This window comes from Chaetodon auriga, chromosome 3, assembly GCF_051107435.1.
Source record: "Chaetodon auriga isolate fChaAug3 chromosome 3, fChaAug3.hap1, whole genome shotgun sequence".
Lineage (NCBI taxonomy): Eukaryota > Metazoa > Chordata > Actinopteri > Chaetodontiformes > Chaetodontidae > Chaetodon > Chaetodon auriga.
In genome coordinates this window covers 2642660-2660337 of record NC_135076.1, presented here as the reverse complement: position 1 = coordinate 2660337, position 17678 = coordinate 2642660, and the positions used below count along the sequence as shown (strand labels likewise).

Below are 17678 nucleotides of genomic sequence, written 5' to 3'. Positions count from 1 at the left end.
TTAGTATTTCATGCTCCTGAATGATTCATTTGTGCATGCAGATTACTAAATTGTGCTTTCAGATTCTTTTTTTTTTTTGTTCCTGAATTATTGGGCAACTTAAACACTGCTTGGTAGGTTAATTACTGGAGTCCAATATCAGACTGAAGCTGCATTTAGATTAGATTGTCCTAGATGTGACAGCTGTCACTGGTTATCACAGGCTGATTTTTTAATAATAAAAGGAAGTAGTAGTTTTCACTGGATGATGTAATATGAAAGAGAAACCAGGGTTTAATGTTTTGATTTTGAACACACATACATCAATAGACATATTTAGGTTTTGCTTATTAATAACGTTGTATTATCTGTGACATCCCTTAATGATAAGATAAGATAAGATAAAACTTTATTGATTCCACGCCAGGGAAATGGACGTGAGCGTACATTAGCGTATATAACAGTAGTGTAAAAACAGTAGGTTTTTGATGCTGAAATGGAAAACAGCATCAATGCAGTGCTATATTACATGATGCTGGAGTTAACAGTCTGACGGCTGTTGGAATGAGGTAGAGTTCTGTCTTACACAATAGATGCAGCAGTGTGTTGTTGAAGGAGCTGAATAAGCATTAAACATAATTAAACGTTAACCAAATGTCAACGTTCATGTTATGTTAACTTGTACACACAAACTATGTACTGTAATTGAAGGGTGCATATTAAGAGAACTGTGTCCACAATTAATTCCTTGTTTATTCCTTGCTGTGTGCATGAATGAGTAATGTTTTGCTCCATGACACCATGGGCTCCATATCAAACTGATAAATAGTTTTGTTATACTTATTAGCACTTGAGGACAGTATCTCTGCTGCGTGGATACCTCAAATATATGCACTTGCCATAGGTAGACTACAGATGGATTTACATAAGAGTACATGCACCCCTCTGACTGGCAACATAAAACATGATCTCAGCATGCTTGCCCTGTGTAGACTAAGAGAGCACAGAGAAAGGCTCCTGAATGATAATTAACAGTTAGACTGACAGTGTTGAAGAGCTCCATGTATCCAGGCTGCAGCAGGTGTTCCTTCTGCCAGACCTTCATGTCAGAGAGAGATGAGAAACAGGAGACTATATGGACTTGTTTTTCTGACTCTCTTGTATGTTTCCACTTTCTAACAGCCCTACCCAAGCAGCCCAGCTCCCTCATTGTGACAGAAACCACAGCTACCAGTGTAACCCTGACTTGGGACTCTGGCAACCCAGAACCGGTGTCCTACTATGTCATCCAGTACCGTGCCAAACTGTCTGAAAATGGCTTCCAGGAAGTAGACGGAGTGGCCACAACCCGATACAGCATTGGTGGCCTCAGCCCCTTCTCTGAATATGAGTTTCGTGTCATGGCTGTCAACAATGTCGGCCGGGGGCCTCCCAGCAATATTGTGGACACCCGTACAAGCGAGCAAGCACCCTCATCACCTCCTATTCACGTCCAGGCACGCATGTTGAGCTCCAGCACCATGCTGGTCCAGTGGGAACCTCCAGAGGAATCCAACGGCCAAATCCGGGGCTACAGAGTCTACTACAGCCCCGACCACGATGCTCCACTTAGCACCTGGCAGATACACAACACAGACGACAGCCAGCTCACTACCATCTCGGGCCTCACCACAGATATCACCTACAGTCTGAGGGTGCTGGGCTTCACATCTGTGGGAGACGGGCCTCCCTCTGATGTTCTGCAGATCAAGACTCAGCAGGGAGGTAAGAACATGCTCAACATGTCACTGCCAAGTAACAGTAACAAGAAAACTCTGGAATTGTTACATTACATTGTTACATTGCATTTGCCAGGGGTCAGATTGCTTTGTGGCAACAGGAGAGGTGTCACACAGTGATAGAAGAATTATTCACATCATTTACTTAAGTAACATAAGCAATTACACAATGTAAAGACACTCCCATAAAAATCCTGCATTCACAATATTACTCATTAATTGATTATTTGGTCACTTGAATCACCTTATAAAGTGGCAGATGTGTTAGCAGTTGTCAATTTACTCATCCAGCAGACACAGAGCAACATTATCATTAATTTGGAGCTGTGTTGCTGTCAACATGATGAATTTAAGTTCAAATTTCATTATCTTTTTAACTTCTGCAACTTCTCCTGAGAACATTATCTGCCTCTTTAACATTCTTCACCACCTCGTGCTAACTTTAGCTGTGTCCTAGTTCCATATTAAACATTAATTGTGAGCAAGTTTTGAGTATGTAGTTTAATGTAATATATTCACATTTGAAAGTGACGAAAGTATATTCCAGTCAGTATGCATACTCCAAACGCTTTCGGACTATGCTGTTGATACATAGAATGCCCTGCATTGTAATGCTTAAAGGAAACTAAAGGACGGCTCTCAGCTTAAAATTGTACACAAATTATGGATAGTAGTGTGACAACTACAAACGGATCAAAGAAAATGGACTGTGAATGATAAATGGACTTTATTTTATATAGCACCGACCACTCACAGCACTTTTGCAACACAAGTCTGCATTCACCCACTCAAACACACATTCATAAAGTGGCCAAGCCACCTGCTCATTACAAGCGTTATCCATTCTCACACACTCGACATGTAGACTGCCGAGGTCAAGGATGGAAACACCGACCTTCTTTGTAGATTGAAGATGTAGATTGTCTGGTGCACTAACTGCAAAAGCAATATACTATAACAAATAGCTTCAAGTAATGGCACTTACATTACATTGCAGCTGTGGTGCTGGGGATGTTGAAACACTAACACCTAAAAAACAGCAGTGTGACAGCTAAGGATCACTGCTACATGTAGCACCTCTAAATTACACCTCCATGACTTCAATAATTAATTAAGCAATTAGAGAGTGGTGTAATTTAGATTGACACCTGGCTGTTTGCATCAAGCTACCCATGTACTTATGTTCAATACTAAATGCATACATGCAAGAACTTATTGCTAGTAGCAGAAATGACTGGAATAAATGCAGTCATGCTATGTTACACTGATTTCAAATTGCAGAAAAACAGAGCTGTAATGTGAAACATTAGTCTGTCAAATATTCACCAGCTGAGATGAACACAGTAAGTAATTTATTGTACAAGGATACTCAGGAGCATATATTGTATATGTGGGTGTGTGTGTAATATGAAGGTCTGACACACTTGATCCTCAAGGACAAAGTGGCTGCATGGATGCAGAGGAATAATAATAGTGTTTCATTCACAGAGAGCCTATTTTATGATGTTCTCAGCTTACAGTGCTGCAATAGGAAAAAAAGCTACCGGAGCGACCCACACAATTTATGGAAATCAATACCCTTACAGACTGAGAAAATAAACAGAAATATGATAATATATAATAATGACTAATAATTAATTTTATAAATACTATATAAGAATAAATACATAAATCAATCATATATATATATTCAATTTCAATTCAATTTTATTTGTATAGCACCAAATCACAACAAAAGTTGTCTCAGGACACTTAACTTAGTCTGCCTGCTGTTTGGTGCCAGTTTTCATGCTATTTTAGAGCGAGGAAACATTTGCAGAATAACCATCAAACACAAGTCACAAGTTATTTTTATCTTGAAACATGTCTGGAGGGCATCTTCAATATAAAAAAATTGCAGCTTTAACTTTTTAAAAAAGTTGCCTCACCTCAGCTCCACCATATTTTGTTGTAATTAGGATTTTAGGGTCCAATAATGGAAAAACATGGTTGCAAGCAGTAAAGCCAAGACCAAGCTTCAACCATCCAGAAAACACTGTATGACATCACAGTGTGGCTGTAAAAATGGCGTTTAAAGATGCTGTGGCCTCCCATATTTGCATAACATGCCTCAGTAAATTCCTGGCAGTCATGGACATGAAACACCTGTTGGTAAACTTCTTAGTTTACTGACATCACCTCAGAGGATTTTACCTAATATCTGGCTTCACTTCACCTCCTGATGCCCTTACTTTGTATTTCCACCGTTGAATATACCCCTCACTGCTTGTTTCTTTCTTTTCATCTGTTTCATCTCTTTGTTTCTGCCTGCAGTTCCTGCTCAGCCATCTGGTTTTGATGCAGAGGCCGAGCTAGACTCACGCATCATGCTCTCATGGCTTTGGCCTGTCCAAGACCCCATCGTTAGTTTTGAACTACTCTACTGGGAGGCCAGCAATCCCACAGACAAGGTAAATGCCACCTTAAAAACACTTACTTTCCAATGAGGTCATTTGATGGGATGGACTTTACACTTAATACATGTGAAATATGCTGCATTTGTTTTGGTTTTCTTTGTTTGTTTCGTTGTTTGTGAATTTAAAGCCTTTATGTTGATGCCTGTGGCAAATGGCAAATGTAGTATGTGTGTGTCTTATGTACTATATGTATATATGATCTACAGCTGATTTGCATGTTTATGTTGATATATCTAATTTTATAAATGATTGTATTAACACCTATAACATTCTTTAGAGTATACAGTTTCAGGCTCCATTTAAAACTGCTTGAGCTGCATTTATTTGCTGTTATTTGCTCCTCCGGCAACCCTAGTGTCCCTGCAGGAATCATTTAAGAATAGTTTTAAATGGTTCCAGCTTTAATTGACTGCAGTTTCATTTTGCCCACATGAAATGATTAGATGACCTGTCCGCCAAGATCCAATAACAACCTCTGAGCTAGCAGCGGACGCACTAAAAATGCCAAGTTACCCTAATCTGGTTGCTAATGGTATGAATGTCAAAAAGCTAGCAGCTGTTACCTTTTCTTTTATGGGTATTTAGCTATTTAATATCAGGGCTCACCTCCCTCCGTACAAATGTTCCACCAAAAAACACATTTGTGTGTGTACCATGACCTTCATGATTTCATGGTTTTCGTCTCTCCACAGCATCATGTCGTTTTTGACCCAGCAGGCTCCTATGCAGTTGATGGTCTAAAGCCAGATACAATCTACATGTTTTGCCTGGCAGCAAGATCTGACATGGGTTTAGGAGTTTTTACTCAACCTATAAAGGCCAGGACTGCCCAATCCAGTAAGTACTGCAGCCTACTGATGTAAACTTTGGTTCAGTTTATTTTGTTCAGATGAAAAGAAGTCTATTGTTGGCTTTTAGTTCTTGTTCATTTTATGTTTATAATAACTTATTACAAGTGAACCAAGAGGAGTAAACATCAGGTCATATGGACTGACAGGTAAGTTCACTGGACAGTGGTGGTGATGTCATATATCATCAGTGATACATGGACACCATGAGCAGGTCATGCTGCACTTTAACATAGGGCCATAGTAGTCAAGCGCGTGTGTTTGTGTGTGTGCGTGTACGACCCATCCCCCCAATGTTTTACCAGCCAACCAAAACAAGATCTGTAAAAAATTTTATCTTGTCAAATTATATTCATTTATTCAACATATAGCATGGTGCATAGACATTCTCCAAGAAATATAACTCGAAACCCACCCTGTACATTTTGTAAGTAGAAAATGATTCAAAATAGTATTTCCCCATCCCTGAAACAAGTAGGATACAAGCACAACACCACTTTGTTGGTACTGCTTTTCACTTTCTGTAAAAGGCAGTGGATCCCCAGAATGATGTCTAAACTTAGAAAATTATATAACAGCTCTAGAAAATGTTAAATCTGTTTCTGTTTATGCAATTTAGGATGAGATATGAGGCTTGTTTTACCCAATATGAGCTGTTCTGAGGACAGACACCACAAAGAGGCAGCTTAACAGCAGCAGTACACTAGAGCATTGGGCTAGAACAGTGACTTTAAATAAACTGTGGCACTGAAAACATTACCTGAACTAAAAAAAAAAAGAGGAAACACTGGCATTGAAAACACTACTGGAAAAAGTATTGGCAGCGAAAAATGTTCCATGGAAAAATTACATTTTGATATTTTTTGTATGTTGATGTTTTTTCAGAGACAATCATCTGTTTTTTTCCTCACATCTTTTTGAAGTCTGTTGATCTGTTGTTTTTCAAACATAACTTAATATTAGCTATGATAGCTAACATAAGCTAATGTTAGCACTTGTTCCAGCAAACCTCCACCAGACCAGCTTATGCATACAAGCAGAACAATGAAGTAAGGGGCTGGACCCATGTGTAGGACAGCAAGTCAGAGTTTGTGCAGTTCAAACAATTTATTAACAGAAATGCACTAACAAAGTCTTACAGATGTGGTGAAGCAGGCAAAGGGCAAATCCAGAGAAATAAGTCCAAACAGACCAACCAATCAAAAAAAGGGAGCAGAAATCCAAAAACAGTCAAGGTCCAGGGAAAAAAAAGAAAACAATAGTCCATTTTAGCCTCACAATAGTTTTCATTTGTTTTTGCATTTGGCCCAGTATAATGTGTCAGAAGTATGAAGCTACATACAAAAGACATTACTGGAGACTGTGTCTGGAATGGCCACAAAACAGGTCTAAACAATGTCTAAACAATGTTCCCCAGATGTCAAATTTGTCATTTTTAATGTTGAAGATTCTGACCATAATACTTGCAAAATGATGATAAATTAATATTGATATTTTATTGTTAAAAAATAAGAATTGACATGAATTTTCACTTTATTTCAATGTGTTTTGTAAACAGGCAATATTATTTCAGTTTAGTTTTCCTGAAAAGATGTTTTCATTTAATTTGGTTGATGACATTTTATTTATTTGGCTTTTTTTTTTTTTTTTTTTTTTTTTTTTCAATTTCAGTTTACAATAATAACCTTGTTGGTGGTTTGAGAGTTTCAAGTGAACATGTTGGTGGTCATGTCAGAGGCTTCAGAGCAGAACATTCTCAAATCTCACTCTCCTTGCCTCTCCCCTCAAATCCCTCCTCTTCATGCTGAAACAGTGACAGAATGTTCAAACTGAAAACTTGTGACACTGGAAAACGACTGACATGAAAAATTCTGAAGATCATCGTTGAAAAACACATCAAAATACAAACAATATCAGCATGAAATAAAGGTTTTATTTTTCAGTAGAACATTCTTAAGTGCCAGGATATGTTTCAATGCCAGTGTCTCCTTTTCAGTTCAGGTTTTGTTTACAATGCCAAATTTTATTTTTGATGCCAACATTGAAAGTCATTGTTCTAGCCCCATACTGCAGCAGCTTCAGTCCCCTGGCTACACAGGATGAGTTCAGGCTAAACTTGTGATTGGATCACCCAGGACACATCATGCTACCATCACTCAATCCAGAAGACAATAGAAAACAGAACAGTAAAATCAGGTTGACATGCTGCTGGACTGTTTAAAATGAGATTGTATCTGTTCCATCAGACACATGTGGGACAGACAACTGAAAGACTTGGCTGAAATTCCTCCTGTGTAGACACACTGTGTGGCCGTTGATTTTCAACCAAAGGCCATTCTTATAAGAATGGCCCGTTACTAGCTGGTACAGCCGGGCTGCATGGCTTAGCGATGGTTAAATCCCCTAGACTACATTCATTTTACAAGTACTATTTGTGCTGTGACAGCCAATGTGAAAATTAGGTTGTAGTGCCTTTAGCATACCAGCTACCAGGAGTGCTTGATGTTCCAAAATGAAGGATTTTCTTTTGTGGTCTTTCTGATGGAGTGGAGATGCATGATGGTAGATTGTGCGTCTAAGATGGCTTTTTTGAATCCGAAAATGTTTTGTCATATTTGGGCTTTTTTGTGCTTTTCCATTTAGGTTTTGTCTGTGGACCAACTCATAATGTGCATGTAAAGAGGTGAATGGAAAGCTTTTAGTATTCTACATTAAATTGCCTGTGAAGTAGGAACCAGAGTAGTGACTGCAGTGGAGTGAAAGCTCTCGTGATTTTGTTGTTGCATTTAGGTCATTCCAGCATATACACATTAAATGCTGTGTGGAATTGTCATTTACAGTATGATGAATTCAGAGAGTATTAATTTATACAGAGGCATATTTCAAAGAGAGATTGGAGGTTTTGGGACTAACACCCATTTTCTAAATGTAAGAAGAGATTTGCTTTTATACAGAGCTTTTGTCACTTCTTGCACATGAATACGGCAGTAGAACCTCCTATTCTGAACCAGCCTTTTGTGTGTGCTCAAACTATTAGAACATACTAATAGTAGCAGCAGACAGGCTGTGTAGCTCACAGAACTGTGTTATTGCAATCTCTATGTGTTTTGTCAGGTGTAAAATCATACCTGTTAACACTGGGATTTTAAAGTACAGGAAATTTCCCAGCAAGTGATCATGTAAAACATGACATAGAGTGTGCTGATATGCAGGACTTTGAATTCTGCTGTTCGATCTCTGTTCCCACACTTGCACCTGCAGTATTTATGACAGCTCCCAGAAGGAGTCAAAGCCCTCTCTCAACTACTTGTTTTACCTGTGAAATATCTGAGCCAGCAGTCACATTGCAAACCAAAGAGTTTCAAACTACTTGCTTTGATTTCCAGTTTCTCATCACTGCACTGGCAGCCAAACCCATTATGTCAGGAAACTTCCTAACTGGTCTAAAACACCAACCACATCTGTCACTCACTGCTTATCTAACTCCCTCCTCTTACCATCTTGCCAACCCAGTTGTCTTTGTCCTGTTTATTTACTGTATATATCTGGAGCCTGTCAGAGTATAATTTTTAAAACTGACTGGCCAACAGGGGCGATAAATAGGTGATCTCATCACTCAAGAGCGTACCCTCGTTGTTTACTGCCTGCCAAGGCTAAATATCTTTTTTTTCCTGTGGTTATAGTCCAGCATTGACTGTTGAGATGTTAAACAAACCATCCTGTTTTAATCTTCTGTTCTTGGTTCAGATAGTGATGAAAAGTTATTTTCCTCTCAATAAATACAACTTTGCCATAAGTGGCTGTTTTTCGTATAAATTGCATTTTCTCACAATTTGCTAATTTATTGAGATGATGGAAATCTTTTTTTAACTTGGGAAATTATCTCAAATTAATATTCTGAGCAACAGTTTTTGGATTTTTTTGTAATTAGTCAGTTAATGATGGGATGATGGGACTGGTGCAGCAAACATGTAGGATACGCATGTAAAAAGGGAGCATCGGTACAGTCCTTCACCTCATGTTAGACTATTCTGTTTTTGTTTGAAATGAAAATTAATCAGCCAAATGAAGCCGGCAGAAGCAGCTGTGACTTGGACTGTTTAACGCATGAGTCAAGGTGACACAGTTTTAAAAAAGTTCAAAGAACAGGCCACGGCAATGGCAGTCAACATGGCACCTCTGTCTTTTAATCCCAATAACAAAAGCTTCTCTAGGATCATTGTTTTTTGCCCAAATTTTTTATTAATTTTCTTTTACATCCACCCTCCTTTGTTATTATCCATAACCCCATTTCTATTTGCAACTTTAATCGACGGCAGCGGTTCTTCCACACATGGATCTCTGTCTTTGATCTATTGCACCCTGCATGGATGTCTTCAAAGGTTGTTGTATGTGTGATGGAATTACAGCTGTTTTTGCGCATCTCTTTCAACTCCTTAAGAGCACCTCTGCTGCAGGCGAAACCAGCCTCCAACACTGTTCAAACAGTAACCTCACTGGGTCCATACACTCTTCTGGGGCTGCCAAACCACAGGCGAGCGTGATAACAGTCCCCTGTGTTATCTCCTCCACCTGCTCCACACTCATTTCAACTCTTGGTTTTGCTGTTGCATTTTGTTATATTCTGCTCTTGTGTATGATTGTGCAGAAATTCATTCATTCATTCAGTTGGTGAAACTTCACACTGTGTTAGGTAATGTATATTTCTATGTCAAAATCACCATTGCTTCAGGGAGCCACAGTGTGAAGTATCACCCTTGTTTTTGTCTGCCCTCTGGACTGTGAAGATGATTTATAGAAGTCTAACTATCAGTTCACCAAAAATGTGTTTTGTTTAGCATTGTGCTCACTTCATCAAGAAATCAGAACATATTACATACATACATATATATATTAAATCCTAACAATTAACCATTTGGTTTCAACTGTGTCTTCTAAAGGTTATATTTATATACAACTAATTAGATTATCACTGAGATCTGAGAACACTGCGACATTGCTAAAAACAAGTCAGATGGATCAAGAAACACAAGCAGTCAGATGATTAGACAGACTGGAAAAAAATTTTTAGGCTTGTCAGATTTTTCTGGAGGAGAAAATGAAGGTGAATGGTCCGTGTAAACAATTTTCCTGATACAACTATTTAGCTCCTGTGTTTACTATGATTTTGCAAGCCAGCACTTTTTAAGTGCAGTGAGGGACAATAACCAACATTTCAAGCTCACTTTAAGTTTGACCTCCAAATAATAATCAATAATCAATCAATCAATAATTGAACATTGTGTGGGCTGCAATTGGGCTGTCTTCTAAACATAACGGTAAATCAAATTAGTACAATGTAAACAACATTTGTAGGACAGAGGCTAGTCAGTTTACATTGTCAAACCCAGCTCGTCTGTTTGTGTAACACATGCCTGAAGCACTTTATCTCTCAGCAGTCCAGAGGGTCAGTTGCTCTGTCTTCCATTATCCACCCTGCTTGACCATGACCCTCCCTCCTCCTCCTCCTATCAGCCCCTTCAGCCCCTCCCCAGGAGGTTCGCTTACTCAGCCTCAGCTCCACCAGCATCAAGGTGAGTTGGGTGGCACCTCCCACAGACAGCCGCCATGGGGAGATAGTGTGCTACTCCCTTGCCTACCAAGCAGTCACAGGGGAGGATGTGGAGCGCCACCAGGTGTCAGGGATTGCTGCTGATGTCACCAGCTATGTGCTGGAGGACCTGGAGAAGTGGACTGAATATTTGGTGTGGGTGAGGGCTCACACTAACGTGGGGCCCAGCCCAGAGAGCCTCACTGCCAACATCAGAACCAAGGAAGATGGTATGTTGACTACTCTGGTCCTCTCTTGCTGCTGCAGTTCAATTTCACAAACTCTTAACTAAATTTGTGATAACTTAGAAAAAGCAAGACATTATTTTAAGTCAACAGAATTACAAGACTGCCCATCCCAAGACTATTGGTATTAGCAGTAAGTAGTGGTTGCTGGGGCCTGGGTAAATGATATACATGTGAGTCAGACATCCAGTGCTGCAACTTGGCCTGGTCCTACAGAATGTGCCTCTGCCTCTGAAGCAGGGAGGTTATGGGATAATGGCCCTGAAGCTCAGGTACCAAAACTAAATCTAAGGTTCCAAGGTTAGTGACTAAAACACAGATGAAGTTAGTCAGTTGCTAAAAAGGTTCCTGGTGCCTTGGAAGAGTTCAAAAAGCAAATATGTGGCAATAAACTGCAGCGGTTTTCACTTGAATTGTTTAATTTTGTATAAACAAAGCTTTACATTAATTAATAAAATTCTACAATCCAAACCATTATCCCTTAGGAATTAAATTGTGTGAAATTAGCCATACTAGATTATTATTCAACACATTATTTAAATCCAATGCCAACATTTAGTTTCAGTGCAGGAAGTAGTATAACAAAGTGAAGAGGTCAGTGTGGTGGATGTAGTGCATCCAGCCTTTATGTGGAAGTCAGAGTTATTCTGTTCATTCACTGACCTTAACCAAGTGTTCTGGTTGGAACGTTGACCACACCATAACCAGAGTTTATTTACCATAGCCATAATCTTTGGTATTGGTTTGTATAAAAACAGAAAATTCTGAAGGAGGGCCAATGTTTTACTTGTCAATTTCACAAATTTACCCTTTCTGGAATCAAATATTACAGTATGTAGTTTAACTTGTATACATGCTATGCTATGGTTTCTTTACATTTCATGGTGGAGATATGTAATTATAAGCCACAGTACAAGCTTGTGCTCATTTCACAACACTGTAAGACTTTAGCTGCCACTGATCTTCTGCCTGCCTCTCTCTGCCAGTCTGCCTGTCTTTTTCCCAGCATGATGGCATGGGTCTAGCCTGCTGGACTGCTGCCTTGTTAGGATAACTGTCTGGGGAATTGCCGGAGTGGCAACATGACATGCTCTTTCTCTCTTCAGGCAGACAGCAGGTCTGAGGCGTGAGCTAAATGGCCACTATGATTCAGTTTATAGAGAGGCTGTGCCATTCGTGCTTCACATTCATTATTGCTGTCACTGAAGACAGCTTCGAAGCAGAACGCAACAATGCCCAATGCTCATAGCTTTAAAGGACCAGTGTAAAAGATTTAGGGGGCTCTATTGGCAGAAAATTTCAGAAATTGAATATGATATTCAAAAGAATGGACAAACCAAACAAATTGGACAATGTCATGGAAGTTTAGAAAGTATGGCAGCATACTATGGAAGCTCTCCTCTGTTAAAGCTCACTGTTCTGACCAGCTCCGGCCTCTGACTGCTTACAAATGAACTCCAGCTCTGCCTTTGCCATCGTCTTGATTCCTTCCTTTCATTTTACCCTAATCAAATTAGTTGTAGCAATTTCTGCATTAATTGGACTACATCATGCTCTTATTGTATTCAAACTGTCTGTATGCATGTAAGTATGAGAGGAAAATAGAAAGAGTGATCGTGCTTGTGTGCATGTGTGTATTTTTATGGCATTAAAAGCAGATCTGTCTGCTCTCTGTTCATTGAGTAATCAAAGCTGTTTGATTTGATAAGCAGTGCACTGATTCATTAGTTAATCCCAAAATCCTGCGATGACAGAAACATCCAAATAGTGTTTACTTTCCCACACCAAAGCACTGTGGAGGTCAGTGGTGGGTGGATGGTCACGTGCTTTTCATTTAACTACAATGACAAGTTCAATTACCAACTTACTACAAGACATTGTTTACTGGGCAAAGTTCATTTGAGCAAACTTTATTGTTATTTAACCACAACCTTATGCTTGATCTTGACCCAGTTATTTAAAGGAATACTTTTAACACTTTCTTTTTGAGAGATGTTCAAGTTGAGATAAACAGTTTGTGTGAAGTACAGAACTGAAGTCAGAGCATGGTTAGCCTAGCTTTGCATAAAGACTGGAAGCACAAGGGAACAGCTAACCCGACTTGGTAAAAACTTCAAACATTCACTGAGCAAGATCTCACAAACTAGCTAACACTGATCAACATGTTACACCTGGTTTGTTTATTCTCTACCCAAAGAGAAATGTAAAAAGGTGTGGTTTTAGATGAAGTTAAGGGGAGGTGTTAGTAGCACTATGGAGCTGTTTTTCAATGACTGAGGGACCCCTTTTTGTTCATCTGTACACATGGTTGATATGATACACATCCCTGTCAATGCTCTGACACTATTCTGCTGATTTACAGTAACATGCAAAGAAATGCTACATTATACCAGTAAAGGCAAAGAAGAAAAAACTGCTTTCATTGTTTACCATGGATGTAAACAATGAAGAATTTGAAATACTCAATTTATGAGGAGAAAAATCCACCCAACACATTTGTTAGAGCTGTATGTAAACAAAACTTTTATTTGTTCACAAGAAGAGACTTCAGGAAGCTGCACCCAGTTGAAATAATGCTATACATATAGAGTTTCTTATTATTCTAATTATTATTCCTGCACTTAACTCCCCCTAAAAACACATACTATGGTTTTTACTCTTTTTGTACAGATTAAGTAAGCAAGAGCTGTTGGTAGGTATCACCTTGAAGTGTGAACAGAACCAGGCTAGCTGTTTCCCCCTGCTCCCAGTGTTTATGCGAAGGCAGGCTGATCATGTCCTGACTCTAGTGCATGGTGTTGTTCACATGCATGATATGTCACAGACATGATGGCTTGATATCAATTTTCCCATCTCACCTTTTCGACAAAGGCAATAAGTAGATTTCCCAAAACTGTGAGTTATTCTTTTTAAGCATATGTAGTACCCTTAGTGGTATCATTGAAGATGTTGTGGCAGACAGCAATGGCCACTGCTACATGTATCCTGTCAAATTCTACAAATATGTATGCCATTCAAATAATTCAAATGTTGCTGTAATTACATAGCACTTCCACTGTGCCTATAGTCTGTTGAAGCCGAACATAATATCTTTCTAAAATGAACCCAAATGTTGCCTTATTTTATTAAAACTTTTTTTTTTTTTTTTTTTTTCTGTTTTCTGGACGGCACTGTCTTATGTGTAAAACCCTATGAATTTTAATCTCACACTCTTTTCATCTCTTTCCATCTCTCTCCCTGCACACCATTTGAATTTGAGCTCCCACCTCTGACTCAATTTTTGCAGCATCTGTCCATTTTCCACACAGAGTGCTGCGTCTTTCACTGTGCTCTGCCCACGTACAGTGTCAGCCTGTTGCCACGTTCTCATTTTGCTCCCTGACACTACAGAGGTTTACAGCTCTGCTCTTAAGGCTGTTGGCTCACTATTCGTGTACTAACAGTTAATTAAAACACTTATATGAAGCCAGCCCTTTGTAATCAGTCAGCTTCAACGTTTTTGTCAGTGCTGTTGTTGGTCTTGATAGTATAGGCAAGTAGCAGTAATTTTCTCTCCTTGCCTCCACTTTCACACTTTTCATGACATCTCAACGGGATGTGATTTGTAAACACCTCTTTTGAGACGTGTCAAATTAGTGTTCAATCATTCCCTGCTGCCCTGAGCCATGCCTATTACTATGTGTTGGGTTCTCAACACAGGACTTCAGTCAAAATGATGAGGATAACGATCCATATGAGGCAAACAGATTTGGCCTATTAAAGCAAACTGACAGGCATCACTATTCGCCCTTTGCTACTGCAGGACTTAAAAAAAATAACATAAAATAAAACAATGCCTGTAGCTATTGTCACAGGTCCTGCTTTTCTTTTTGCTGCTGTCCACTTTGGAATGTGGTGCTGAAATTAAATTTGGGCTCATGCTCAGGAGGTGAATCACGCTTCCGAGTACTTTTGGGGTTTGTTAGCAGTGCTGCCAGTTTTGATTGGTCAAGCAGATGTGTCATCACATAACAACAGCACAACAACAGTAACCACCATTTTACTACTTTGTCCACTTATCAAGACAATGAAAGACTTTAATCCTTTAAAAGACAACGGTGGAGAATGCTTGTTAGACATAATATGGCTAATATGGTACTCATTAGAATTTGGGGAGGCCATTGTAAGCATTCTGAGGGAGCTGCAATCGGAACACACACCCATTTTCAGGCATCAACAGGCTTCAGTGAGTCCCAGCAGGCACCTAGATTCAGCACAGTCATGAATGAAAATACATCAAGGCAATATCAATCACATTCCTGCTGTACTATGTGTCTATACTACAGCAGCCTTCCACTCAAGCTATCCATCAGTAGTAACTGTCACCAGCATCATTTTACCAAGCTCAATATCTTATGTGCTTTTTGACATTCTCTTGTTCCTTCTTTAGCTAGTTACAAAATCTTCAGCTGATATGGGCTCACAGTAGTGTTCTGTGAAAGTCTCAGTCTCTGTGCTTACTTTCACTCACCCAACAAACTTTGGTCGAGCTTTTGCCTTCGTAATGGTGCAAACCACAGTGAAAGCACAAGCAGAAAGTTGTAAAAAAGCCTCACAAGGTTTTGTTTGTTTGTTTGTTTGTTTGTTTGTTTGTTTGTTTGTTTTTAAAGTTATGGGAATCCCCAAGTTATGAGTTATTAAGTTCCTGCAGTGGAAAAGTACAGGGCACCCAGTGTTTTGAAAGATGATTCCTTTGGTTTTATCTTTGTTCACAAGATATGGATCTTGTTTGCATATGATAATATGTTGTGCCCACAATATAGTTTTATATTCAAGCTAGAATACAGAGAAAACAACAGTCAGTCAGGCTATTAAAAGGCTGTTAAAACTAAAAAGGAAAACTTTGAAATACCAAAGTTGCCAAAGTGTCATACTGTATATACATAATATCTCCTGCAAGCTTTAGAGTGGGTGGTGCTCAAAGATAGTAAGGGTAAGTAAATGGCAGTGTATCACAGCAGCATGTTGAGGTCATTCAGGTTGTGGATTTCTTTAATCTAAAGTAGGCAGAAGGTAGAGAATGCAGGCAGACGCACACACACTGGACACAGTGAGAGAGATACAAAGGAGACAATTAGTGTCTGCATGAGCATTTGACAGCTGCTGCAGAGAATCCAGATCACCCACAGACACATGAGCCAGCCTCATGCTGTCAGCAGGATGGCCCTAAAATTGGATTCACTAACTCTACATTAAGCATGACATATCACCACATTACAGTAGGAATTCATAACAAACAGATGTGTGTACATTGATTGTATGAAGCATGGATGATAGGTTTCTGAAGAGCCATCGTGAAGCTCAGTGGCTCTGGCTGTCGCCATTTTGGCAGTGCCTGACTGCACCAAACTCCTGGCTAATCCAAAAATGGGCAATGTGATGGAGCATGGGTGGAGCTGAGGCAGGCCAAATGAAGCCTGGTTGCTAAAACCTAGCAGCAAGTTGTCATTCAAAGTGGCCATAATTATGCATAACTTTAAGCCAGAATGCATCACAAACGTTTTGCTGGCCATCAGTAGCACTCACATATGCAGTCCCTTATCCAAACAGATCACTCTGCTTTCTAGAACAAATGCACAAACATGCTTATCTGTCACTTTCTTAGTCTTATTTCAGAGTCCACGTTGAGCCAGCAAAAATTTGAAAATGTGGGGGGAAAATGTGCAATCACACTTACATTTAGAATGTTTTTTGTAAAGATCTCTGTCCAGGCTGAAACATGTAAGAATATGGTTTAGCCTGTTCTTTTCCCTCTTCTTTCAGTTCAGTTCTTCCAGTGCACAAACTACTGCAGTGTGCATCACAGTCAGCATGTGTTAACATGCTGGCCTGGCCCAGCTGGGGTACTTTCCCAGTTGTTTAAGCCATTCTGTCCCAAACCTGCTGCTCATGCTCACCTCAGCACGGTAACATTTATTGTCAATTCACGATATAAAATGTCCATTATTAGTGAGGAGGATAGTAATTCCTTATCGGAATTGGATGGAGGAGACTGTCACAGAACTTCAATTAACAGTCGCATTTTTATTAACCGCAATGTCTCTCTAACCTTAACCAAGTGTTTTAGTTTCCTAACACACAACTGCCCCTCACCAGTTTGTTTACCATAAGATATATTTCCCAATACAAATGATGTGTAAATGGGCTATCTCTGTAATGGAACCACTACCAAAGTGACTACAGCAGCACTGAACATCTAGAATTCTGATGTCTGCTACATCTTCTTCCACACTGCACAGGATATGGCTTTGTATTTTGCTGTTAACGCAGAAGTTTATTGATATTTTTCTCCAAGGCTTCAAGCTTCATTCTGGAAGCTTGCTATTACTGAGTGATATTAAATGATTCTACTTGCATAGTGCATAGTGCTGACACCAAGTTCTAGAGCTTTTCTTTGCCCGCTGTGCCACATGATACTTGAGCTGCTTTAACACTTTCTCTCCATGTCTTAATCTCTTAAGGTGGGGCATTTCAACCTTTAACACTACCTTTCCTCTAATTTTCTGTCTTGAATTTGATTCATATTTACATGACGTCATTCAAATCAAGTCAAATTTGTATGCATTTACATCTCCCTCTGAAGCTGACCAAGCAGTCTAGATTAATCTTCATAAGCTCATTTCAATGTTCTGCAAAGTCATATAAAACCTCCTCCCAGTATTCTCCTGGGGCTCTTTGTGACAAGCTTTGATGTGTATAACCTGCAAAAATAGCTAGCAACCTTCACATTACCTTGGAACTTC

At 39.4% G+C, this 17678-nt stretch overlaps 1 protein-coding gene across 8 annotated transcripts in view; it reads left to right on the top strand.

The window, feature by feature from the left end:
- ptprfa (protein tyrosine phosphatase receptor type Fa) overlaps positions 1-17678 on the top strand; it is a 328374-nt gene that overhangs the window by 211873 nt on the left and 98823 nt on the right. For all 8 annotated transcript variants that reach the window (XM_076722953.1, XM_076722954.1, XM_076722952.1 and 5 more), the window contains 3 exons: positions 1162-1743; positions 4071-4207; positions 4906-5050. In XM_076722953.1, coding sequence (XP_076579068.1) covers positions 1162-1743; positions 4071-4207; positions 4906-5050 — 864 coding nt within the window. The remainder of the gene's footprint in view (positions 1-1161; positions 1744-4070; positions 4208-4905; positions 5051-17678) is intronic.